At 32.9% G+C, this 27,715-nt stretch overlaps 1 protein-coding gene across 3 annotated transcripts in view; it reads right to left on the bottom strand.

Annotated features, from left to right (window-relative positions):
• Nucleotides 1-23,944, bottom strand: part of LOC138305947 (calpain-5-like) — a 31,290-nt gene extending 7,346 nt beyond the window's left edge. The window contains exons 1-10 of one of the 3 annotated variants that reach the window (XM_069246255.1): nucleotides 23,604-23,944; nucleotides 12,002-12,169; nucleotides 10,988-11,119; nucleotides 6,237-6,448; nucleotides 4,921-5,110; nucleotides 4,365-4,555; nucleotides 3,092-3,169; nucleotides 2,313-2,493; nucleotides 826-945; nucleotides 233-429 (exon numbers count right to left, since the gene is read on the bottom strand). In XM_069246255.1, coding sequence (XP_069102356.1) covers nucleotides 233-429; nucleotides 826-945; nucleotides 2,313-2,493; nucleotides 3,092-3,169; nucleotides 4,365-4,555; nucleotides 4,921-5,110; nucleotides 6,237-6,448; nucleotides 10,988-11,119; nucleotides 12,002-12,154 — 1,454 coding nt within the window. In that variant the 5' untranslated portion in view covers nucleotides 12,155-12,169; nucleotides 23,604-23,944. Of the gene's footprint in view, nucleotides 1-232; nucleotides 430-825; nucleotides 946-2,312; nucleotides 2,494-3,091; nucleotides 3,170-4,364; nucleotides 4,556-4,920; nucleotides 5,111-6,236; nucleotides 6,449-10,987; nucleotides 11,120-12,001; nucleotides 12,170-13,194; nucleotides 13,480-23,603 lie in introns of those variants that run through there. The other 2 variants (XM_069246253.1, XM_069246254.1) reach the window with 2 other exon arrangements.
• Between the last annotated feature and the right edge of the window lie 3,771 nt (nucleotides 23,945-27,715).

Here is a 27,715-nt window from a genome sequence, read left to right as displayed (position 1 = left end):
CAAAAATGTACAAATGTTGATAGCACGAGGATATAAGTAATGCCAGTTCTAGTGAAGCTGGTATAGGGGTATCACTTTTTTGCATTTTTAAAAAAGTTTTGTGCAAATCATTTTACTAAAGGCTTGTATAATTGCCTACTATAGGATACAATTACTAATAAAACAATAAGCCAACTATATGTAGTCTCAAATTCTAGAAAATTATAGATCTACAAAAAAGGAGATAACCTACCTTCCAGAAGCTTTGCTTCCTGTATACATTCTCAGCATATAAGGACCTAACTCTTTTGAGTCTGTTGTGGTTGGTAAAACAACGTATCGCCCCTTCTTTAACTTCACTATACCGTATATACTACGGTCGGCGAGGTATTCCGAACAGTACATTTGTTCCCCAGGAATATGTACTCGAAATTTTCGGTTTTCCTCCACCTACATAATAAAAAGTCGTAGTATGGTAATGACGAAATAAACAAAAACAAATTTTCAAACAATTTCCCTCCAGGGAGAAAATTTCTTATTTAAGCAGTAAAAATGTCTTTTCGCTCACAAATGGTCGGTCTCTTTGCTGTCCTCATATAATTTTCGGTCTCTTGGCCATCCTCACATTATATATGTTGTAAGATCGACAAATGTAAACTCATTTTTCGCAGATACATTACTCATGGCGACTTGATTTCGGGTTTTTACACTCAACGACATTTTCATGCGATCTTATTTTGCGATTTATAGTTTTTTTTCCGCGGCAATTCATTCTCGAGAAATACAAAAAAACAAAACAGACGCGAAAAATAAACTGGCTTACAGTATGTACTTGTTTAATCTTACCTTCATCACCTGGAAGCCGATCTTGTTGAGTTTGCGGCCGAACTCCTGGCCTTGTACAATGTCTTGCTGCTCCAGGGAGAACATAATATTGTCGCTGATTCCAGATACATCAAAGACATACTGCAAATACAACAATGTACATATCTTCTATACAGGTGATTTTATTTCAATTTTGCATTGGCCTATATCAAACAATTAGACAGGTTTTTAAATTAGTATTTATTTGTTATGATATTTTAGGAGGAAATTAGTATTACGAATGTCTTACTGTTGTAGTTTTTATTAACGCGAGCTTTGGCAAGAAAAACACCTTCCAGACCGGTTTAAGAAGTTGAGATTCTTTTATCAAGCGACTTCGTCAACCTACATTTCGGATGTGCTGCGAAATGCCGCGGATACAACTTTATATTTGCACGACGGCCTTGAACCGTGATGTTACGTCATTGTTTACTGACGTCATAACATAATGGCATACTTGATTTCTAGCCAATGAAAAGGACTCCAGATCATGATACACTAGGCCTAGTGAAATATATCACATGGACAAAGTCAGTCTGTACGCAGTTCAACTGTAGCTTCTAAATAGTAAAAGGAACACATCCTTTATTTGCCATTGACATCTCATTTCATTCAATCTGATTACAATACAAATCATTTATTATCACTACGTTTGATAAGAGGATCTGACAACATCCCATTATGGGTCACGATCTAGTCACCTTTAGAAAGGGCCAATCAAATTGCTGCTACCAGAATATTGACTGGGGACGAAATAGTTTGAAAAAGCTGTCCGAATTATTTTCATGTACGTAGTCATGTCGTCCAAAGAGCACAACAAAGCTATTTCTATGCATACTGGGACAAAATGGTGTTATCAATGCACGTAGCAATGTGAAGAAAATGCTTTTGATGTTAAGTACACGTGGTATAAAGGTCATTCAAACGTGAACCCTTATTGGATGTTGTCAGATCCTCTATTGAACTGAGTTGTTATAAGGATTTATATTTTAGTCAGATTGCATTTTATTATTTAACAAACAAAAAATTGTTTTAAATGTATTTACAGAAACAGCCTTAACAGAATACCTGGTTCCAGGATAATGAAACAATCTTAGACTTTAGTTTAGACTTAGCCAATTAGAAATGACATAACTTTTTGTAACGTCATATTTGATTGGATAAGTTTAAACTTAAGACAGTTTTTGACTTTGTTCCATGAACCTAGGGTCTGATCTATATTGTATTTACACACACTTAATAAGGTAATGGATTGCATTTCATTGTTGCAAAGGAACTGTTCCCTATCTGAGGTTGATAAGGAATGCAAATGGTAACTAAGGGCCTTTATGCTCCTGAAAGGTTTCTGACGTACACTTCTGTATTTGCACATAACAGAGTTATCTGCCCTTGGGGAAAGGTATGGATTGTGACGTCATATGTTTGCAGTATTTGCAACACTTTTAGGGCTTTTAGTATTTAAACCTTACCTGGGGGTTGCTAAGGAATGTGGGACTGTTATACACATTTCCACCATTCCTTCCCGAAACCGTCCATTCTCCATGGAACACACATTCATTCCAGGATTTTTTAATGCTGAATATAGCAGTGTTGACAAAATGACAGATGTCAACATTGGTAAAGTTTGTCACAAAGTCGTCAAAATTCATCCTGAAATGAAAATAATTTAATTCATCATTAGATGTTTTGCCTAGACACCATCTGTGTAATGTAATATTTAAACGAACATTATTGTAATTTCGCTTTGTTACAAAACTTTGAGGAGGACATATTATAATTCTGTTCTAGGCCTTCTAACACAGACCGTATTCAACCCATTAAGCGCCCTATCCCTATAAGCGCCCCTTCTCCATAAGCACCCCTTTGCTATAAGCGCCCCTTCCCTACCCTATAAGCGTCCCTTCCCTATAAGGATCCCTTCCCTGTAAGCGTTCATTCCCTATAAGCAACCATTACCTATACGCACCCTTCTCCATAAGCGCCCCTTCCCTATAAGCGCTCCTCTACCTTTTTGAGGTATCGATTTCACTTTCCTCGGATTAAATGCAGACTAAAATATGAAAACTATGTAGATTACTTTATTAGGTTTCTTTTCTTTATTTAACACATGACGTTCTTCATGCATTTTTTTGGAAATAAAGTCCATATGTCAGTCAATTAATTGCCCTGTTCTGTTTTCATTTTAAAGCGACCTGCTCGATTAAAGGGTCGAATACGGTAATACCATATTGAAATTATAATCCCTTACCAGAATTCTCCCTCTTGTTCAAACTTCAACCCTATCTTGTGCCACTCCGATCGGCTGATTTTGTTCCATTCTGGAGCACTTTAAATAAATAAAATAAAATATCTTAAAATCAAATACTATAAGAGATGACATCACAGATAGATAAATTGAAAACAATTCAGGTTTTACTGGTGTCACATGGTGCCTCAATAAATACCCAGGACATCCAGTTTACCCTTGTAATGATTTCAGAAATATTAAGAGCCAAAACGTTTAAATGTTCTTCAAACTCAAGAGTCAATTATGTTTTGGGAGTCAAAATCATACTCATGGGTCTGATGGTTGCTTTCGTACCTTGTTTTGCCTCTGTTTTCATATTGTGTGTGTGTACATACATGAGCTATTAGCTGACAATTTGAATGCCGCCTACGTGATGAATGATGCTTTTGACAAAAATAGGTAAATGAACTGCGTGAGACCCTGTGTCTTCTCGACAAAAGCGACTGTGCAACGTAGGGTCTATAACGTTACTAAGTATACTTACAAATACTCTATATTTAGTGCTTTAGTCGTCTGTCAGTGCATTGTAATATTAAAGTTTACGATGACTTGGGCGATGACTTACCGTTTAGCTGCTTATTTTTCCAGGGAAAAATCACAAAACTTCGCTTTTTAACTATATGAGTAAACATCACAGCCAACAGCTATTTATCATTCCACGGTTAAAATTATTGCGAATATATTCTGATCGCAAAAAATGACAATATCAGAAAGATATCGCTAAATATCATCATCGCAAAAAATGACAATTCCTGAAAGACATCGCTAAATATCCTCATCGAAAAAAAGATAATTCCAGAAAGATATCGTTAAATATCCTCAGCGCAAAAAATGTCAATTCCATAAATATATCGCTAAATATCCTCATCCAAAAATAATGTCAATTCCAAAATTCCAAATTGGTTAACACGCAATAACCGAAACCATACAAAATTCAAATAATCCGATTTCAGGGTGCTTAAATAAATAGTAAAAAGTATCGAGGGACCATCAAAGTACTTCTAATCAAACACAGTTTTTTTTACATCATCGATACTCCAGGGGTTACTATCTCTAATGTCATATTCAACACTGGACTATCTTATAGTAAAACTGGAGGTAACAGGAGATAGAACATGAGATAGTCCAGAGGTGGATATAACGTCAGTGATAGTAAACCCTGGAGTGTCGGGGATGTGTTTTTGAAGTATGCTAGATGGTTCGACTGTATTTACGAATCTAAGAATAGACTTACTCATCGGACCAGGCACCGGTCCATTCCTTGGTTCCCCAGGGGTTGGCCATGCGCACCATGTAGAGGACGGGACTCCCTACGGCTCCCTGAAGTTTCTTGTCTATCACGATCTCTGCTACCTTAGTGATATTGTAGCCGTGACCGAGAACTAGACCTTGTGGGGTTTCCTTGCCAACCTCAGTTCTCTGACACTAAACAATGAAAGATTTATGACGATGTCAACGACGATCATACAAGTCATTGTCAACTTCTGCATTTGATTGGGGATGAAATTTCTTTTCATAATAAGTTACTATACTATGCATGCATGAGTTTTCATACGGGTAGAGCGTATCTATTACATGTATCGAAGAGAGGTCGTCATTTGTTTTGACAATTGAGCGAAATTAATGATGACACGTCGTTTATGACAATTATGACGTTACGCTCGCATTATGACACATGACGTCACAATAAATACCTACCCACAAGGATAGAAAATTCTGTAATATACAAAAGCAAAATAAACGATATTTATTCTTTTCATAACAAATTTTGGGGAAAATATTTCTCTTACGTCAATATTGCAATTCATGAGTGCTCTGTTGTCAGACGCATCCTTGAGCTTCATGAACAGCTGCTTCTTTATGTTCTTGTCGTTAATGTTAATCCTGGACATAACAAGCTTCTCCGCAACACCGCTGGTAAAATCCACCAGAGCATCGGCTGCTCGACCGGAGTTAAGGCTCTCATAGTCACCATATAGCCTGGAAATGGACACAATATAGGGGTTTAATGTTGGTGAAGTAAGAAAACTTTTATTGCATTAAACATATAACCCCTGGTACTTCATCCAGTTGAGCTAGTTTCGGTAAAATAATGGTGTAGCCATGTTTCATAAAGATTTTCAAAAATAATGTATTTCAATGCGAAACTATTGCTGGATTTATGGGTAATTAAAGATACTCCAGCGCCAACTGAGCATAAACAATACTTATCAATAATTAATGTTTACCCATGTAAATGTTTATCTAATTAACACAAAAAAGTATTTAAATAACTTTTAGTCATGGTGGATGAGCAATCAGCACTCCAATTCATATAGAGCATAGCACATTTGACTTTCGTCGGGACGCAAGTTATTATCTTTAATATTTTTGGTCGCAACGTAAAACAGGAAGCAAAAAGTTTTCAATGGTAGTAATGTTGTCAAGTAAGTAACTTTTGTATCTGAAGAAAAATATTAGTTCGTTTCCGGCTGTGTTTGGTAGATAAAAATATCATTCGTCAGGGTGTAGCATCTTTTTACTTCCAGTAATGTTTAATAGTATCTAATAGCATCGTATTTATAAATATATTAACTGAAGAAATCAGTAGGCCCAGCACATATTCTACTTTTGAGTATTCGTGGTAAGTGAGCTTCGATTCTCACCGTTATGATTTGTCCAAATCAATAAGCATCAAAATGGAAATGATAAGTTCTACCAGTTGAAGGTATTTTTTTTAATTGGGATATCAGGGTTGTTATCTAATATTATGCTTTACTACTACGTACGTTAGCAAATTGCCATAAAACTGTGATCTAAAGATCAAAACACATCGAATTAAAAACAATATCTGAATTCTACCAGTTAGAGGTATACTATGTAAAAAAATTGTTTTCTAATTTTATGCTTTACTATGAGGTAAAAATTCCGTATTTGCGTATTACAGAGTTATCCGTCCTTGTGGGGAGGTATCGATTGTGACGTCATGTGTTTCGTGAGAAAAAGACGTGAGTTGCGCTCACAAAATAATGACGTCACAATGGATACCTACCCGAAAGAGAGGGTAACTCTGTAATATGAAAACACGGAATAACTATGGTCCAATAAATTAAATATCAACACTTACTTGGCGTATGCTTTTTCCAACAGGGCTGACCAGAACTCGTTCCTCGACTTGGAATGACAGAAGACGAGCTTTCCATTTTTTGTTGGTAACCGATCATCCACCACAACATCGATCCATTCACCATACCGCCATAACACGAAATGGAAAACACCTGCATAGGTGTTCTTCTCCTCCCGCTCATTCCAGTCCTGTTCCTTCACATTGGGCACCACCTAGAACAACAATGGTAACAATACTGATACGATATGATTAAAATGCAGATCCGTATTATCTTACATACAACTGACAATTCACAAGGATGTTGTCCCAATCTGTTTAAGGAACATACATTTGTAATAACTATGTTTGATATATTGATTCTTGTTTTATTAGTTTAACGTCCTGTTAACAGCCAGTACTGCCTGTTTGAAAATGTTGTCCCAGTCTGATTAAGGAACATACATTTGTAATAACTATGCTTGATATCTTGATTTTGGTTTTATAAGTTTAACAGATAGCGCGTGCTTAGTTTGAAAAGTGGAAACATGCCGGATTATCTGGAGAAAAACCACCGAACAGCGGTCAGTACCTGGTAACTGTCCCGCATGCGTTTAATCACTCTATATGGACGTCCATAGTAAAAAGTAAACAAGATCAGTCTCACTTCCTGATAAGAATTTACTGAACAATATTTTTCAAAAGCTGAGCATATTAAGCCCTATATTCATCCACGTTAATTAACACAATTTTGACAATATCAAACTGTTTATTATTTAATTACCATATCTGACTGTTGTACCATTATGATAGTTGAAATCATTTATTCATAACTTTACCTGTTTCCAATTAACGTAAACGATAGTCAGTAGGCCGGATTTCAATCATAGTATATGATATTTATATTGCCTTTTAAAGCATATTTTAATCACACATTGAAAAATTGATATTATTACGGCTCTTTTGATAGATATATTGCAATCAATATTCTCCCTGTTAGCTGATTGAATAGAATACAGGTAAATAAAAGACAAATATGGTCCAGGTAAACACCGGTATGTTAATCGAGGTAGTGTAATGAGTTTTCACCTGTCCGCTAGATGGCGTTATACAACCAGTCAATACAAAATGTCGCTCTGCTAGTAGTGTTGATCTATTGATCGTAAGTAATAAGCGGCAGTCTAATCCGGCTTTCAGACTATAAATAAAACTCACACTAGTTGAGGGACTTATTGAACAAATGTGTACTGCAGAGCGAGCCTAACTCTAAGGGGATATATAGTCAGGGCCTACCATTTCAACCCATAATCTGTCGAGATCGATTACAGCCCATAATTTTGTTGAGTCCGATTACAACCCATAATCTGTCGAGTTCGATTACAACCCATAATCGGTCGAGTTCGATTACAACCCATAATTTGTCGAGTTCGTTTACAACACATCATCTGTCGAGTTTGATAACAGATGTACGATTAAGTAGTCGTGCATTCTATTCGGTAGATGCAATTAACACAGAATTTCGAAATATAAATTACATACATAAATTACATACATGATTTAATGAAGTAGAACACCTGATGGTACGACAAAAAAAGTCTAACAAACAATAATTACTCTTACTTCGATAACATCGATTGCAAAATAAAAATTTAAAAAAAATCTAACAACTTCTTACGATAATTTTCAAGTACCTTGATATAATCTTCGCGAGGTGTCTTTGGTTGGGAGAAAATCAATGTTATCAGGCAGGTAATATTTAAGTAATGTAATAACCCAAGCAGTAACAAGGCATCTAACTAAGACAGCACAATCTGACATTAAGGTGACACCAATATGAACATTGAGATTGTGAAGGACATCCCTATCTATTATAATGATATAAAGATGCTCCATCGCTGACGAATGGTACTTTCCATCTATCAAAAACAGTAGCAGACAAATTAGTATTTTTCTTTAGTTACAAAATTACTAACTTTGCACTATTACCTCAATTGAAAAGTTCGAGCTTCAAATATTACTTGAAGATAAAGATATTAAAAGTAATTAATTTCGTCCCGAAAAAGAAATTCATGGCACTATGCCCTATATGGAATGACGTACTGATTGAGCATGTACCAAAAGTGTATATAGGTTATATGTATTTTGTGTTGATTATTAGTAATTATTAGAAAAATATACATGATAATGACGTCATTTTCATAACGCCGTGTTTACTTTTTTAAATAAGAATCTTTACAATGCTTTGATATAAATTCATTTTTATAGAAATATTCTACCACTCATGAAACGAACTCATGTGAAACAAACTGAAACTATGCACAAATCACAACAAGAAGTATTGACCGACTCTGAATCCCGAGTAATTAATTGATTAATCAATATAAAACAGGTTACGCTAATCCTCTGGGGAGTACAATGAATATTGATGGAGAGTAGAGAGGATGTATTTATTACTAATCTATATCTGTGCTTTCCTAGTGTTAGAACAAATACAAGTACCCGGCCTACTTTGTCTTGTCTGTCGATGAGCCTTTCGAGCCACATTATTTCAGCTATCCTTATGAGTACATCTCTCATTATAGGGAATTATCATTACGATGTACAGTGGAGAGTGTCTAATGTGACTTTCCAGGCGATCATTAAAGGGAATTATCATAACGATGTACATTTGAGACTGTCTTATGTGATTTCCCAGGCGATTATTAAAGGGAATGATCATTACGATGTACATTTGAGACTGTCCTATGTGACTTTCCAGGCGATCATTTATGGGAATGATCATTACGATATATTTACATATGCCCCTATATAGTCAACGGGAGGGGAGTTGCGTTGAAATTAGCGTAAACGCAATGACGTATGAATACAAACGCAGTGCAGGTTCGGACTACTTCTAGTTCACGCTTCGATAAGATTTTGCGTCATAAGTTGACGGATTTTAAAATAACAATAAAGAGTTTTTATTAGATCCAATTAAATATGTATTTGACATCAAAACAAAACATGTGTTCAAGCATTGTAACGGTAATAAACTACAAAATGAATCGCTGGTCGGGGCTACAACCGGGGGGCTTTCCTCAGGAATGTTCGGGGAATCCCATAGTTACGTCAGATGTACATGTGTGTACGGTCACTCATCTCACCTAAATATACAGAACATCTGATTGTCGGTGAATAATTCTGGGAGCGTCTAAGCGAACAATAGGTTAACAGATCATATACAGGTTTCCAGAAAAAAAAAACATTACAGGTAGCCTATCCGAAACAGTATCATCAGCTTAAATGGCCCCGTCTTTGCATTCAAAATAGGCCTACACACACGCAAACACTTGTCTATCCTCCGTACAATAAAATAAAAGTCATGACTGCGAAGAATTTAGTTCCTATATCGCGTTCTTAGACCGATACATACATGACAAACATTCAGCAGCTCAACGGTCATACCATCAATAGGCTTTATCACAGTCACTTTCCTCGGTTGAAAATCAAATATGGCGGCTCGCTTCACTTCGGACCGCATCACTACCCTGACAACGATACATACCGGTAGTCGTTCCGCCTTGGTTATCTCAATTTTCATTCGAAATCGACATCATTAATATATATTATCAAATTGAAAAAAAATATATGTTGAAAATAATTGAAAAGTGTCATTGTTGTATTTCAAACCAAACTGCAGCTATAACATTCAACAATCGGAACTATATCTTCGGTCATCCTGACTACCGTAGTTACCCAACTTAGCAACCATCACCGTTTTAAATTGTACGTAAAGGTAGATTTATTTATGTAAATATATAGATTGAACAGTGTTTTGATTGCGTTAAAGGTGGTATGAACGCAATGGGATACAGACATATTCTACATGTAGCGCTAACGCGCTACATTAGAATATGTCTGTATCCCATTGCGTTCATACCACCTTTAACGCAATCAAAACACTGTTCAATCTCTATGTACAGTCGAGACTGTCCTATGTGACTTTCCAATGGATCATTACAAAACAGTCACATAATTACAGGGAGTCACTTAAACCAGTCCAATTTCGTACGTAACATCACTGTTAGAAAATTTGAATCTCTCTGTATTCCTCTTTTTCTTTGTGCTAGGGTTACATGTTTTTATATCAAGTCCCCTACTGACACTGTCCTTTCACAGGGAAATTATATCTGCCCCCATCTTGCTTTGAATTATTCTGTCATTCTTACGTCTTTTATATAGGCCATGCGCCGATAAACATAATTTTCTGCTGTTCTGAATATGTTCATCGACGTATGGACTAAATATATAAAGAGGATAGAACGGTAAAATAATTAGGACTTATTCAATCTGTATTGACAATACAGTGTCTGTTCGACACTACACTGTCCCCTGTTGGGAAGACATTGTACTCATTTATGTCAAATAATCGTTTCAACGATAATTGTTTTTCATACCTGAGTCTTGAACAATAGTAGTTGCTATCGCTATGTTTCTTTCATTATCAGTATTGTTATTTTAGGACATTGCGATAACAAGGTATCCTCCCATAACGTTGTTATCAAACGCACACCAAGGCATAAAGAAGCATTACAAGAGAAATTAACGGAAATGCTTTCCATAACATAAACTTACATGAAGAAATGTTGCTGAATCTGGACAATGAAATTATCCTATTTCTTTGACAAAACAGATGTAACGGAGACATACTTCACAAAAGCTATCAGAAACGTTATTTCCGTGAAAATTAAATAAAACAAGATATTAATGTTGAGAAAGATTATTGAAATAATTACCCGCTCAAATAATTTCTTTTCGAGAGCGATGCTTGCACATGCTGTAACGAACCAGGCGTTGCCAAGCTCCCCTTGGTTCAAATCGTCACAACTCACTCCCTCGACCACCAGCTTAGGAACTTTACATAATTCCTGCAATGGAACAAGTAAATTTGAGTATAGCCACGAGGAAAATTGTATATAATAAATTAGTATCCAATGAAAGTAATGCAGTGAAATACGACTATAACGAACCTCTAAGAACCAATGACATTACTTCGTTATAAACATTTGTTTGCTATACACGTGTTATAGGCATATTATAGGAATAAAAATTACAACGTTATATTTACTTGTCACTTCTATTATATAAACTAACCAAGGCAAAATGAAGTATATGACGGTGTAACTGACACCCAAAACGTGACTATTATGACGTCACTAACATTGACGTGGTGACGACAACTGATCACCGTAAAAATGGCTGTTCCATCTTATGGATTTAATCGTCGTTGATTAACGGTTTTCCTGGTCTAGCTTAAACTGTGTTATTGCAGAGACCCCAAAATAAGTTGATAATGTAAATATAAGCATTTAACTATCTTCCTATGACATCTATGGTGTATACAGATGCCAGAGCTTTGCAGACAATTATCTCATAATGCGCCAGTGCGCATTATGAAGATTGTCTGCAAAGCTCTGGCATCTATATAGACCATAGATACCATAGGAATTTAGTTAAATGCTTAAATAACCATGAAATTGTGATAAACGTGTTCGTTATAAACGTTTTTAATGTAACGTATCATTTTGAACTGACAAATTATAATGAATTAATACAGAAGACCGAGACAAAAGCTTTATTATCTAGGGTGGTTAGTTTCTGTATAACTACTTATAATTGTGTATCGATGTTCATATTTATGACAGGTATATGGGCTGCTTTTAAAATTGCAGATATATTTCAAATATTTCTGGTCAAATTACATGTTGCATAGGTGTCAAGCATTGCAGCAAGATTTTTTTTTATCTTACTCTGGGTCTTTTCCATTCGATATCCGGATCAATTTTACTGAAGAAGAGTGATTTGTTATTAATTTTAAATTCCGGATCCTCGAAAAGTGTTCCGGCTTTGACGTGTTCATTCCGGATCGACGAGTACTTCTGACCTCTGTAGTTGGTCGGCATGATGTTACTAATGAACTGAAACAACAAGACATTCATATTAATTACTGTTATAGTAACAATATATGCAGCGTATAAAGCATCACCTACACTAGTTAAGAGTTTTGTGCCTTCAGATTTTTGTTTATATCATAAAAACCTGAGTGTTCTAATAAAGTTATTAAGCGAACGCTAAAGTATGATAATCTGTATACAATAAAGATATATTGAGATCTACTCTAGATAATCTTTTCCAATACTAAGTTTATTTGGGAGATTATTTTTTTCTATTAAATGACTACTCTGTTTTTATCAGCCAATCAGAACTGACGTAAGAAACGGTGACGTTACTTTACGAGCAGAATCAGGATTAGTTGTGAATAGTGTTCATCAGAGATGTACAACCGGATAACGGGCACACAGACTCTTATTACTTCCACAAGTACAATTGCTTGAAAGTCCTTAGAAACAAGTATTGTTTTACTCTTATTAAGCGGCATTGAACATATTACAAGAATGTTTTATCCATTAGGTCATTTTATATTCGCTTGCTGTCGTTTGTTATCGTGGGGTACAGTTGGGTTTACAAATCATTTATTTGTCAAAGTGATCGGGTTGAAGAGTTTAAATTACACTTCATTTCCATTGTTTTTACCCGGCACTTTACAAGCATGACATGGCGACACTTCTTATATGCTTATTATTAATAATTGTAATAAGAAACTTTAAAAGTTTAATCTAAGGAAGAATTTGTTCTCACTCATATCTTCTAGGGGGAGAGATAGAGGTGGAGCTGGTTGTCAAATGATGTTTTATATATTCAATTTACTTCAGTAGTTTACGCTTTTGTGTGTGGATCATGGGTGAAATTTATTGTACTTATTAGGTCAATATGCAGGTTCATTGTTATTCTATATCGTTCATAATTCTCATCATTATATATAGTCACTGTTAATTGTGGTATTCTATTGTAAAGATACAATTAATTATTAATATAAATACAGGTCTATAGGTATTACCCCAACCACTACTCAGGTATATTACATGTGGTATACTATACTTACATGCCTTATCTTCCCCATGGCCGAGGTAAATCCAATTTGTTTGTTCAGTTATACCAATAAATACTCAGAAGAACAACAACAGTAGTAATATCACCACGTGTAAAATAACATCCTCAATACATCCACAACAGGTCAATAAATACAAATATTATCACGAAGAATTAACCACCATTTTGAATTTTAGATACCTAATATTTGCATTGGAAACCTACTGTACTGTTAATCTCGTTGATCCGGGGGATTAATCTCCTGGTTCAGCCTACAGTAAATGTCTCTGACCAGTCTATATCTATAGGCGATTAGGCTTATTACGTTCACCAGGTGTTATTACACATGAGAATATATTTTATTTCAAATTTCGAAATAGACTGATCACGGGTTCAATAACAGTCTCTTCACCGTGTCTCAAAAGTTTGCCATGTACATGTATTGCATTTTCAAATTCAAAGATATTATCATTTAAATACCAGTTTTATATCTCCTTCTTCAAATAATACCGTTATTGCTATATACTTTTTCCCCATAGAAATCATATGTAAAGACTTCCATTTATGATTCACTATGGCTTTTGTGTTTCTGTCGTTAAAAAAGTATTTTAAAACTAAACTCAAACATGTCATTTGCTTACTATTGATGTGATGATATGGTTTTATTCTATTTAATTCACACGAAAAATTGATTTCATGTACAATACGTGGTATAACAATGCCCTGCACATATTATCTGTTCTATTGAATCTGTCAAGCTGAGGTGAAGAACGAGTATAATTATTAATGTCAAGACTACCACGACATACACTGACGAAAAGCTATTTAATTATTAGGTGATCGAGATGATGTGCTATGTACATAAAAATTAACCCATTGTAAATGCCTGGGGTTCCATGTTTGCATGTGAAAAGGAGTTATTGTACGACTTCGATATTGTGCTCCAGGAATTCAGTTTTTTTCAGTTCAGGATCCTGATCAAGAAATAGTTTTTTATTTCGATATTTTCCCAATCGAAATCGGCATACATTTACACTATAATGATAGAGATATGAAGTCTTGTCAGTTATGAAACAAAACAGAATGTGCGAAGGTCATTCTTCATGAAACTTCACAAAATAGTCAAGGTAAAACATACATATAAACTCTCTCTAATGTTGCATATTAAAGTCTAATACATGCAGCGTTTATGCCTGATACTCCTACAAAACTGATATTAAAACTAACAATACATTTAACATGTTTATATCGTGTGTTAAAGTCTAATACATGTAGTCTTCGCGCCTTATAATACTACACTTCTGATGCTTAAGCTAACAATACATGTAGCATGTTCATATCGTATATTAAAGTCTGGCACCTAAAGTGTTTAATGGGTTTAACACTCTCTCGGGTAAGTGAAAGGACCATGAACATTGGTTATCGGCTATCTGGTACACGTAAACTAGTATAGTCAATTATAAACAACAACAGCTATATATTAAACGTGTAGCACAGCATGGCGTGTACGGGATGGTCGTTAAAGGGTCACTAGGATTCCGAAACAAAAAAATTAAAAGTTTATTGATTACAATGGGCTGTGTGGGATTTATTAGTTTAATGTTCTTTTAACAGCCAGGGCCATGAAAGGACGAGCCAGGTTTGATGGTGGAGGAAAGCCGGAGTACCACCATCCAGTGGTCCGGTGGTCAGTACCTGGATCAGCAGTCAGTGCCCCACATGGGGTTCGAACTCGCGACCTAGATGTGAAGGGTTTATGGTATATTTATGTCAATATTGATAACAAATACAACGTCAGTGTATTTTTCTGTGTAACCTAATAAACAAGCTTCCCTGTGTATGTTTAAACAATGTAGGGGTATTTCGCTGTTTTGTCGCGTGCGGTATTGATAGTCAACTACTGCAACTATGATGACGACAACATAAGACGACCCGTGTTATGAAAATTAACATTTAATTAAATTATTCAAAATTATTTTGTAATTGAGGATTTATGTTGTCATTAACTGTAAGCTAATGACTCTTGGGACTCTACAAAACTACCAGATTCATTTTACGGTTCATTGTAAACAAAACTAAAAACGTTTCGGTTGAGATATATACGTTTAATTAAAACAATCAAGAATCAATGCCAATGAAAAGTAAGTGGCAGAGTAATTTTATAGTGAAACGTGTTTAATTGTAACACTGATCTAATTTCAAAATATTTTTTGAAAGAATCATATTATCATTGGTTGAACGAGTAATTAAAAAACTCGTTACACGGTCCTCTTAAAATATAGCGACGTATCAGACAGGTAATTTCAAATTTGCGGTTTTATTATAACACTCAAAACACCAATTTAAAATGAGGTATATTTTGTTTTTCCCTGAAGGATATTTCATCAATACATATCTTTTTAAGTTAGTTCATAATTATCCTGGCAGCAATATTAACCATTTTATTACCATTAATAAGAGAAATTTTATTATTTTAAACTGGGATTCAAAAGAATTTTTTTTTGTATATTTGTTTGACCTCAATACATTACCTATATGTGGCCTGACATAATAAGCATGTTATTTACAACTAGCACTCAGTGACTATAATATAGACTTTTGTTAATATTCTATCATTATTAAATTCTGAAAACAAATATTTTCATTACGCATTATGCTTAACATTTTTACAGAGATGGTGTTATTCCCTGCTATTGTTTTTAACAAAATCTGAATACACAATTTAATCGTTATACATTTCAGGACATCGTATATGTCGAATACCATAGGTGATAAATCCTACTTGAAACAGATTACTGATTGTCCATTCATTTTTTGTTGTCATGCTTTACCTTCAACTGATTAATTAAGTATCTTCCATGGCCATAATTTGATTCTGATATACAACTAATAACTTGCTGTGAAAAGGAATGGAATAAGGACATTTATACAAAGAATGTGGAATTAAATGTAGAAATATGATAAAGATTACACTGAAATATTCCTACACATCTATACAAAAGAACGGTTGTTGTAAAAGTAGATATATAGCCATATGGTAGTCACATTAGTATAAATCTTTGGCGCTACGACATTTTTGACTTACCTTGAGTATGTGTAGTTCAATATTGAAATCAACGATCTGGTTTTTATAAGTTTAAAGTGGCAAACGAATGCTTATCTACATAATCCTTATGTCAAAAATTGGTATAAGAATAAGTTAGATAAGTCCCAAGTGGGAGTCCTATTGAGTACCTAGAAATGTCGGTTAACTTTCCTGTGACAACTGGATTTTTCCTAAAATCAATATATTGAAATATGCAATGCTGTTAATATGAGGGTTAAAGTAAAACAAAAACATCCCTGATCACTATATTATAACGTTCTAACTCAGATGTCGAAAGAAAACCGTTATTGTCTTTTTATGGTATTAGTTTCTGTTTACTATTGATATTTTGTATACTTAATGCCTCAATATGATAACAATACAACGCATCCTCATTCCACAATGTGGAAAACCCTGGGGACTTGTTTTAGAAAAATGAACATATTTTGCATATTTTGTCAAAATGTACAAGCTACACAACATACGAGTCAACAGTACTGCCTATGGTTAACAATGATGTATACACACTTTTTATTATCTTGATTATGTTCATGTGATCTAGGAAGTGATCTATAGACATATACAGATTACGTATTTTCATATTACAGAGTTATCTGCCCTTGTGGGCAGTAATGCTTCTGACGTCATGTGTTTGTGAGCTTAACGTCATACATTTTGGAGAAAACGACGTGAATTGCGCTCACAAAATAATGACGTAACAATCGATACCTACCCGCAAGGGAGATTACTCGGCTATATGCAAAGACAGAATATAATATCACTAGTGTAAACAGAGGTTACTGTCTTAAGAAAGCAAAAGCCAGGCATGCAATATGAAGCGTCTTTAAATTCTATAGATCAATCTGGTTACATAAATTAGGTTTTAACTATCCATTATATGATTGTAACTATTGATCTATCTAAAATGTTAAGATGAGAAGAATTAAAATAACGAAAAGGTAATTCCAGTGTCTTAAAAATAAACCCATTCCCAAAGGCTCACATCAATAGATTGTTATCAAAGATTTTGGACCCCTATTTTATGTCGCCAAAATTTAGGTTAATCCAGGAATGAGGAAGAATTTAATTCAACAAACATATTCAAGTTAGAAAAAACCATATGACACAATGTTTCTTTCGTAAACACAAAATGCAATGCATTTTTAACTACACATTAAAAATACGGCGATCAAACTCAACCATTTGGGAAAAGTCAATATTAAAACTATTGGCTGGAGTACTATAACTTAACTTCGTGTAGATGCACAACGAAGGTTCCTATATAGAAAAAAAACCATTACAACATGTAAAAACACGTTACAGCTGATCCACAGACTGTAAATACTCCAGTAAATGCTGTTTTGAGGTGTCATCAGTGCGTTGAAATTTGGTTTCATATGCCTTTTTTTAAAAAAAAACATTATAGTTGGGGTAGATTTTCGTGGATTAAATTTTACAATTTCACTGGTATTTAAATTCGTGAAGACCTTACAGTAGTATATTACAATAGATAATACTGTATGATCACTCGAGCGGAACATCCTATAAACTCTTCAATTTATCTGACATTATAAGGATCAAATTTAGTGAGGACGTAAATTCGTTGATTTTGGTTTAGTCCGCTAAACCTGCCTATACTATTAGTTTATATACATATATATTATATACATATATATTTATTAAGCCTAAAAATATAGTTAGGCTTAACGGACTAATTTTGGTCCAACACGAAATATACAAAAATTAAACCCTCACGAAAAATAATGATTCAACAGTATACTGTATTATCAGTTATTGTCAACTCATAAAATTTGGCCATCAAAATCAATAACTCCGTTATAGAGTTCGTGTTCACAAAATTGTACGTATTATATTGTATATACATAAACAGTCCATTTATCGCATGGGCTACGTACGGTATAAACACAAGAATATATTTCATGTGTCCATTTAATATGGATGGCGGCTATATATACCTGCGACATTCATTCAGTATACGTTAAATAGGGCATAGTTGGTTCAGTCATCTTTAAAGTAGATAACTTTAAAGCCCATAACTTACAAACACTCTCTTGTGGTAACCCTTGATATAGACTTATATCATGGATGTCGATTTCCATGTACATATTAGTATATTGAGCATACATATAGAAAAGTTACAATATCGATGTGTTGTTTGTGTTGAGTATATAGTGGGATAAACAAAACGGAAAAAAACCTAAGGCGTCATCAAGTTCGATCTAAAAAAATGTTATTTTTTGTTTCTAATGTACGTGAAATTATATTCATCAAAGATATGACATATAAAAATTAATTGTTTAATTTTTCAATAATATCAAAATTATTTATAAAATAAAATATAATAAAGGATGTTATATTTATATGTTTTACATGAACCAGGATATATAGATCGAATGGTCGGAATGCACTGTGTAGATATTTAAGTGTTTAAAATAACTTAGAGACCCGTTTTATTTCAACGTTTGTTTATACAAATAAAACAACAAGCGTGAAGTATCCTACAACACCACCATAAAAGTTACTAGTAGGGTTTGCTAATCCGTATGTGGGTAAATATTGGTACAAAGGGTCGCGTCGCATGTGAATGCTAACTATGTTGACACGCGTCCTTCATAGAACTCGTGAGCGGGTGATTACGTACCCTGAAAACCTATAATAGGATTTATAACCACTTTCTACAGTGTTCATTGTACAATTTGTATGTATTGGATATTTTATGTTACGTTTTCCGCAGTCAATATATTTCAAAAGCCAATTATTTTATGAATGGATATGTTTGAACCCTAAATATTTATAACCATTATTGATTTCATCAAAATTGCCATTTTAGTATACTGTCTCCCAATTGACCAGAAATAAAAAAAATGGCGAAAAAAACCCTAAAATGTAGGAAAATAAATGTGTATGCAATTGTGATGACAAAATCTTACTAGTTCAAATATCGAAATGCAATCCAAAGTCAACTTGATAAGATATTGGCAAATACCACATTACATTGTTTTGTGTATCATGTCGACAGGGTTCAGCCAAGGGGATAGTATTGAGGACATGGTAACCATGGAAAGGACCACACGATTGGTTTAAACATGATTTTGAGGGAAGAGGTTAGATGAACGATGGTATGCTAGCGTTGTCACAAAATCATCACATTAGACATGAACCATATAGGTCATACAATTCCGTCTTTGCATATTACAGAGTTAGCTCCCTTGCGGGTAGGAATCGATTGTTACGTCATTAATTTGTGAGCGCAATTCGCGTCGTTTGCTCCGAAAGGTATGACGTTGCGCTCGCAAACAGATGGCGTCACGATCAATACCTACCCGCAAATACAGAATATCAAAGCCACGACAATATGACTCGATATCATAACTAAAACTCAAGTCATCATATACATCAACACAGTGCGAAGATGACACAATCCCATGATTTGGTATAACGAATTAAAACATTAAAGATGCTACACCGCTAGCGAATTGTATTTTTTTTCTGTATCAAAACAGGATCAGGCGATTTAACATTTTTCTTCTGTTACAAAAGTTACTTACTTTACACCATTACCATCATTGAAAAGTTTGGGGTTCTTACACATATATAAACGATCAAACATCAGTAATTGTTCAAATGATGGGTATGATTTATGCTCTGTCGGCCGTGGAGCATTTTTAAATTAATTATAATGAAAACACAATGTGTATAGATGACTGTAAATGAATTCTAATCGGAAAATTGGTTATAGACTATTTGAACACTAATCGACTTAATCACAATAATTAGAATCTAATGAAACTTTCAAAATAGATTTCACGCTTTGCTAACACATCCATGTTGGACTTGTCCTATGGGGATACCTCTGTTATCCATAATAGATGGCTAACGTCATACAGGTGAGAAGTGTCGAAGTCAATAGGTAAAATATAAAGTACAATAGACCTCAGGTGAAAATATACCTTGGTACGAAAAATCAATAAAATTAAATTTGTGACAACAATTCATTTTACTGATACAGTGTGTTTATGTTCATACGAGTCTTACCTCGTAATATTATATATTAATTTAAGTATGTGTATTCTCATCATCTGATATTCGAAAAAAACCCGTGATTAACCTAAAATCTATATAAGTGTATTTTGTTTTGTTATTTAATGATTTATCAACATCAATTTGAATTAAAGACAATTCAGAAAAAGGAGCTAAAGAGAAACCATGGAACTCGAGAGAGAGAAAAAAAACCAAACAAAAAAAACAAAAAAACATAAATTAAAACCTGGAGACTGTTAAGAATGTTTAACACTAAACTAATACTTCCCATTTGAATTCAAAATTGACTTAAGATTAGCAAGACATACATGTATGACCAAATATGATTTTTATACAATAGGTAGAGAACTACAGAACCAAACAGCGAAGGGCGTAAGAGTCCCTCCTTTAATGGCAATATTCGTCATATTTATAGAGAATATAGAGATCTTTCCTATATCAAATGATCATTTATAACTGTAAATCGAAGCATATCATAGAAAAAAAAGATGAAGGAGTACGATGGTTTTTTCTTCAAAATGAAATAATATTTCAAAATCTGAACAAAATATAGTTTCTTATTTTTAAATCCATGCATATCAATCTTTGAAACATTTTCATATTCAAGCTACTGGCGAAATGTTCATTTTTGTGACAGGAGAGCGGGGAATGTAGCGGCCAGACCGGGATTCGAACCCGGGATCTCCGAACACTAGCCGAATGTTCTACCGTGCAGCTACCTGGTCACTTATACTTTCCCCAGTCCAGTCCTGCTATATCTCATTAATAAGACCAAATGAAGATACACAGCTATATATAATTATAAGTGGCAGATAACGGTAACAATATATTAGGTATCAAATATGTATAAAATGGAGTATTATAATGACATATTCATCAGGTCTAGGGTTTTGTATGTGTTACATATATTCACAGCAACTACCGAAGAGTAAATATCCCAGTTGACTTTATATACCCGGTGTTAATGTACTCAGACATCAAGATTTCCTCTGTTTACCGATAGATACGAATTATTGTGTTATTGTCTACAGTGAATCGAGGATTCGTGTTATACAAATATGGAAGAGACAAAAAGCATTAGGGTCATATATCTATAAACCTTTATCTATAGGAAAATAAACTAAATGAACTATAATTTCGTACGAAGACCACACAATACACGCTAAGGGCTTCTAATAGGAAAAGTAGCCATTACATGTATGCTTTATATACGGTATCCTCTTTTGATAGATTAAGATTTAACTCGGATAAAATAACAATTTCAAATGAAAATTGGATAAAGATCATAGACATTTGGTCGGTAATACTTCACGTTCAAACTTCAGCCTAGGTCATTTAATGATGGTATGCCCTATATGTTTTGCAATGCGTTTGCGAAGTGGGCGTAAGTTCTGGAAGTCTGAACCATGATTTTGTAGTAATTTCAAATAATATTTGAACTGTTGTCGTTGTTATGTCTTATCTTAATGCATCATACCTATCGTGGAGATGGTTAATGGAATCGGGGTGCGCAGTAGGTGTTTTGACAGCGGAGATGTAAACAAATCACCTGTCGCCCCTACTCGCATGACTATGTGATTAAGCTTGAACGAATCGTGCTTCTTTGGCTTTAATCAACACATCGATAGAATGGAAATCAATGTACATGCAAAATTTGTTTTTGATTTTCCTCTCAATTTCTTTGTCTATCATCGCATCGCAAAAGTGTATATAACTATCGTCTGTCATTTTCTCGCTTCGAGCTCCTCCTAATGCCGCCTAAGCGCCCCCTAAGTCAGAGGTACGCATCTCATGGGCACCCCGATTCCGTCATCCTTCACCACCGTGATACCACAGCATAAATGTTATAGCACACTCACCCTATACTGAGAGACCAGTCATCCTACGTTAAGCAAAGTGGAGTATTATCATTATAGACTTTGATGTGTGTCTGCCAAAGACAAAATATCTACACGACATGTTTTGAGCAAGCTATTTCTTGTAATCATAATGAGGAAAAACGGTATAAAGCTAGTATATTAATAATCCGAAATAAAAGGCCAAAATAAATAAATTCAAAGTAAAATCAAAATCATTTCTATGGAATATATATTCAGCCAATATAGGGCCTTCTTCAGTCCGAAATAACACTAACACAACGTGTTCGTCTACATGTTTGTTTACATCTATTGTGTGCCTTAGATTGTGTTACATCTATTTCTTGTAAAACAAAAGGAATATGTATACTTTGTATTTCTCAATGAGGTTATGAGGTCACATGAAAAACAAAAACTCCTGTAATTGCGAAAAAACTATTCAGTTCTTTGTAATGTGTTGGTATAGGTTTATCGAAGTAATTTATGTTTTAAGTTTTATATCGGATTTTATCGTATATTTTCACTAAACAAATGAACTACTATGTAGCATTCATCCTTTTCAATAAAAATATAAAGTATATGTGCTATGTGTTGTTGTCATTGTCGTCGATATGCTTTAATAAGTTCACAATGTTATTATTTAGTAGCGCATGTTCATACGATATTTTAATTCGATTTTGGTATACAGTTTTGTTATAAATTGACATTAACATTATGCCTTTAAAATACATCCAAAGTGACGATAAGTTATACGAAGGTTAAATGTGTGATATGTGTATTCCTACAAGTAATGTAAGGTGATTTCGCCTCGAGGTCAATTTATGAATAAACATTTAAATAAAATTTGTCATACAACTGCATCTACCTAGGACCATTAAAGCGAAAAGGACAAAAAGGTAAAATGTACATTATGCAAATATGTTTAAGAAAATTAATTATTAATAAGTAAATGATCAGCAGTTGCAATGAATGTTCGATTGATATATACATTTAAAAAACGGAGTCTTTTTAGAAGGTATCTTCAATAGTATTTTCGACAACTAAAAGAATCATTAGAATGTCAACGAATGCATTATCTTTTTACAGTTACATATGGAATATGGGTAAAAAATAATATCAACGGTTGTCTTCCATTTAACATGAATGCTTATAAAGATATGTCTGTAGGATACGAATTACTTGAAGAAGTAAATACGGATCAAAAAAGTAAATCAAACAGAGTGGACAAAACATTTTCGAATTTTCAAGGCGATCTGACCCACTATCACGACACAAAAAAGATCAAATAAAACATATAGAAGATGGTCACAAATGTAGACATATGGAATATATATAAAACTACGATATATTATTCACAATGTTTTAACAAAATAGTTTTCATAAACCGAATGTTTTGTTTTATATAAATATAATACATACCTGTTTGTAACCCAGGTAAAAATCCCGAACTTTTCATAGGTACCCGTTTTGTACCCCGGGTAGAAATCACCTGGTGGCGGTCATAGAACCCAACACTGAACCACGGTGGCTTCGCTCATTGATTATGACTGTCGAACAGTTACCTCCCCTTCCTGTAGCACAATGCACTTTTGCTATTTTACGCTCTGTTCGGTCCCATGGAAAACGGTACGCTAGCAACATTCATAATATTTATACCTCTAGTATCGGGTGAGCAAGACCGGTTAGCTTCATCAGATGTTCTTAATTATCACTGAGCATTAATCCTCATAGGACAGATACGACCAAAATACATCAATACATCCCCCGAGCTAGCCCAGTGTGTGATAAATTTAAATAGCGAGGTATCTGTATTAGATAGTATGTTAGCCCAGGGAGTTTTATGACGCGTTAAGCTAAGGCTGATTTGTTTATTGTGTATGGCAGAACATGTCATGCGATGTTGGAAATCGAATAGACTTTGTTGAAGTGAACCTTGGCGATTTCGATTGCATATTTGATATAAGGATGTTGTATATTCTTTATTGATTATCGATTAACTGATAATGATCGCCTACATTATTTAACACTTAAACTTTTGTTTGATTTGAATGCGTAAACAAATAAAGCAGCTTTTATGGTCTTTGTTTGTATTGATATAGATTTTCTTAAAACTCATATTCACAACATCTGAAGTATATATAACGTTTTTATATACCACACTCGCACAATCTTATCGACATTTGACCCTCGCAGGCATATTTTAGCACGTCCTAATTTTTGCTCGCTTATGAATCAAACTTGCAGGAGAACGGTCTTTTGAAAACCATAGATGATGACACGTTTTACAGAAACAATCGGAAAATGTAAATATGAAAGTAAAATATATTTGCATTAAAGATGCTCCAAAGCTGACAAATGATATTTTTTCTCTATCAAAAACAGGAGCAGACGATTTAGTAATTTTCCTCAGTTACAAAAATTACTGAATTACACCATTACCACCATTGAAAAGTTTGAGCTTCCAATTTTACTTCAAGATAAAAATATTAGAAATAATTTATTTCATCCCGAAAAAAATCCATGGCACTATGTCCTATATGGAATGCAGTTCCGATTGCGCATGCACCGAAAGCAAAAGAACTTAGTTTATATGTATTTTGTTTTAATAAGACATAAACATACACGATTAAACAGATGGTCTGTTTGCGGTGGAGCATCTTTAAGTAAAGTTTAATTTAAGTCTAAGTTAAGATTAAGTTAAGTTAAAGTTAAGTTAAGTAAAATAAAGTTAAAGTTAAAGTTAAAGTTAAATTAAGATTAAGTTAAAGTTAAAGTTAGTAAGTTTAAGTAAAGTTAAAGTTAAAGTTAAGTTAAAGTTAAGATTAAATTAATTAAAGTTAAAGTTAAAGTTTAAGTTAAATTAAAGTTAAAGTTAAAGTTAAAGTTAAAGTTAAGTTAAGTTAAGTTAAAGTTTAAATTAAAAAGTTAAAGTTAAAGTTAAGTTAAAGTTAAAGTTAAAGTTTAAAGTTAAAGTTAATAAGTTAAAGTTAAAGTTAAAGTTAAAGTTAAAGTTAAAGTTAAAGTTAAAGTTAAAGTTAAAGTTAAAGTTAAAGTTAAAGTTAAAGTTAAAGTTAAAGTTAAAGTTAAATTAAGTTAAAGTTAAAGTTAAAGTTAAAGTTAAAGTTAAAGTTAAAGTTAAAGTTAAAGTTAAGTTAAAGTTAAAGTTAAAGTTAAATTAAAGTGTAAATTAGTTAAAGTTAAAGTTAAAGTTAAAGTTAAAGTTAATTAAGTTAAAGTTAAAGTTAAAGTTAAAGTTAAAGTTAAAGTTAAAGTTAAAGTTAAAGTTAAAGTTAAAGTTAAAGTTAAAGTTAAAGTTAAGTTAAAGTTAAAGTTAAAGTTAAAGTTAAAGTTAAAGTTAAGTTAAAGTTAAAGTTAAAGTTAAAGTTAAATTAAAGTTAAAGTTAAAGTTAAAGTTAAAAGTTTAAAGTTAAAGTTAAAGTTAAAGTTAAAGTTAAAGTTAAAGTTAAAGTTAAAAGTTAAAGTTAAAGTTAAAGTTAAGTTAAAGTTAAAGTTAAAGTTAAAGTTAAAGTTAAAGTTAAAGTTAAGTTAAAAGTTAAAGTTAAAGTTAAAGTTAAATTTAAAAGTTAAAGTTAAAGTTAAAGTTAAAGTTAAAGTTAAAGTTAAAGTTAAAGTTAAAAGTTAAAGTTAAAGTTAAAGTTAAAGTTAAAGTTAAAGTTAAAGTTAAGTTAAGTTAAAGTTAAGTTAAAGTTAAAATTAAAGTTAAAGTTAAAAGTTAAAGTTAAAAGTTAAAGTAATAAAGTTAAAGTTAAGATTAAGTTAAAGTTAAAGTTAAAGTTAAAAATTAAGTTAAGTTAAAGTTAAAAAGTTAAAGTTAAAATTAAATTAAATAAAAGTTAAGTTAAAGTTAAAGTTAAAGTTTAAATTTAAAGTTAAAGTTAAAGTTAAAGTTAAAGTTAAAGTTAAAGTTAAAGTTAAAGTTAAAGTTAAAGTTAAAGTTAAAGTTAAAGTTAAAGTTAAGTTAAAGTTAAATAAAGTTAAAGTTAAAGTTAAATAAGTTAAAGTTAAAGTTAAAGTTAAAGTTAAAAATTAAGTTAAAAAATTAAAGTTAAGTTAAAGTTAAAGTTAAAGTTTAAATTAAAGTTAAATTAAAGTTAAAGTTAAAGTTTAAAGTTAAATTAAATAAAGTTAAAGTTAAAGTTAAAGTTTAAGTTAAATTAAGTTAAGTTAAATTAAAGTTAAGTTAAATTAAGTTAAGTTAAAGTTATGTAAAATATAAGTTAATATTAAGTTAAGTTAAAGTTAAGTTAAAGATAAAAAATGGACACAGCATGGAGTTTATAGTATTCATGATTTGTTTGATTGTAGTACTGGTAAATTGTATACATATGAAAGATTCTGTAAAGACAATTTTTTCATCCACCTTTTACCACTTTTGAGGGAATTAAAAAGGCAGTTTTAAAAAGTTGGCCTAATTTAGGGAACCTACCTCTGCCTACAGTGCTTTCAGAATGGCCTCATGCTCTAGAAATAATATTCCAAGATATTAAGGGATGTAGTAATATATACAATGTATTTGTAACTAGCTCGGCTAAAAAACCTACAGCTGTTCTGAAATGGAACACAATAGTACATGAAAAAAGTGAAGATTGGTGGAAAAGTGTATTTGTATTACCTATGAAGGTAACCAAAGATACTAGCCTTCGGTGGTTTCAATATAGATTACTTCGCAGAGTCTTACCCACAAACCACTTTTTACACAGGATTCATAGAGCAGACTCTCCACTCTGTGGTTTCTGTGGTGCTCATAATGAAACATACAAACACTTATTCTCTGAATGTAATATTGTTAGCAAATTCTTAGAAGAAGTAAAAGAGTGGTTAGCACCTTATTTTGTAGAAGATTTGGACTTTGAAAACCTTATATTTGGAAATATAAGGACAAACTCATATTCTAATATTATAATCCTTTTGCTAAAAAGATATATCTATACCTCAAAGTTCAAAAGCAGATATTTAAGTTTGAAAATGTTTAAAGAGGTCATTTTACAATACTATAAATCTGAAAAACTTAATTTTATCAATGAGCAAAGATTTTTAGATAGATGGGGTTCCATTCCAGCTATAGTTATGAGTAATCTCCCAGATGACAGTTCATAAATGATCCATAGTCTTTATTTTATATGCATGTATATATTGTATATATATACAGGTATTATATGAATATCTAAAAGGAAAACTAAGGCATCATCTTGGTACTAATGTTTATTCCGCAACATATGTATACATTCATTTCTGACACCGCAAATGTGAAAGTTTGTATTGTCATGTTCGTCTTGTCATATTTTATCTTTAGTGAAACATGTACAGTAGCCAGTTGGAGTGGTAACTTACTCACCTTGTGTATTCAATTTTAAAATGACATCTCATTATCTAGACATTTTTGACATCACAAATGTTTGTAAATATAAGCCTCATATAAATATATGAACATATATATACATACCCAGGTGCACCTTGAGTTCGGGTTTCAAAATTAAACAATATTTATCTGTACATTTTTGTTGTCAAAA

Source organism: Argopecten irradians, chromosome 13, assembly GCF_041381155.1.
Source record: "Argopecten irradians isolate NY chromosome 13, Ai_NY, whole genome shotgun sequence".
Classification (NCBI taxonomy): domain Eukaryota; kingdom Metazoa; phylum Mollusca; class Bivalvia; order Pectinida; family Pectinidae; genus Argopecten; species Argopecten irradians.
This window is presented reverse-complemented; position numbering and strand designations above follow the sequence as displayed.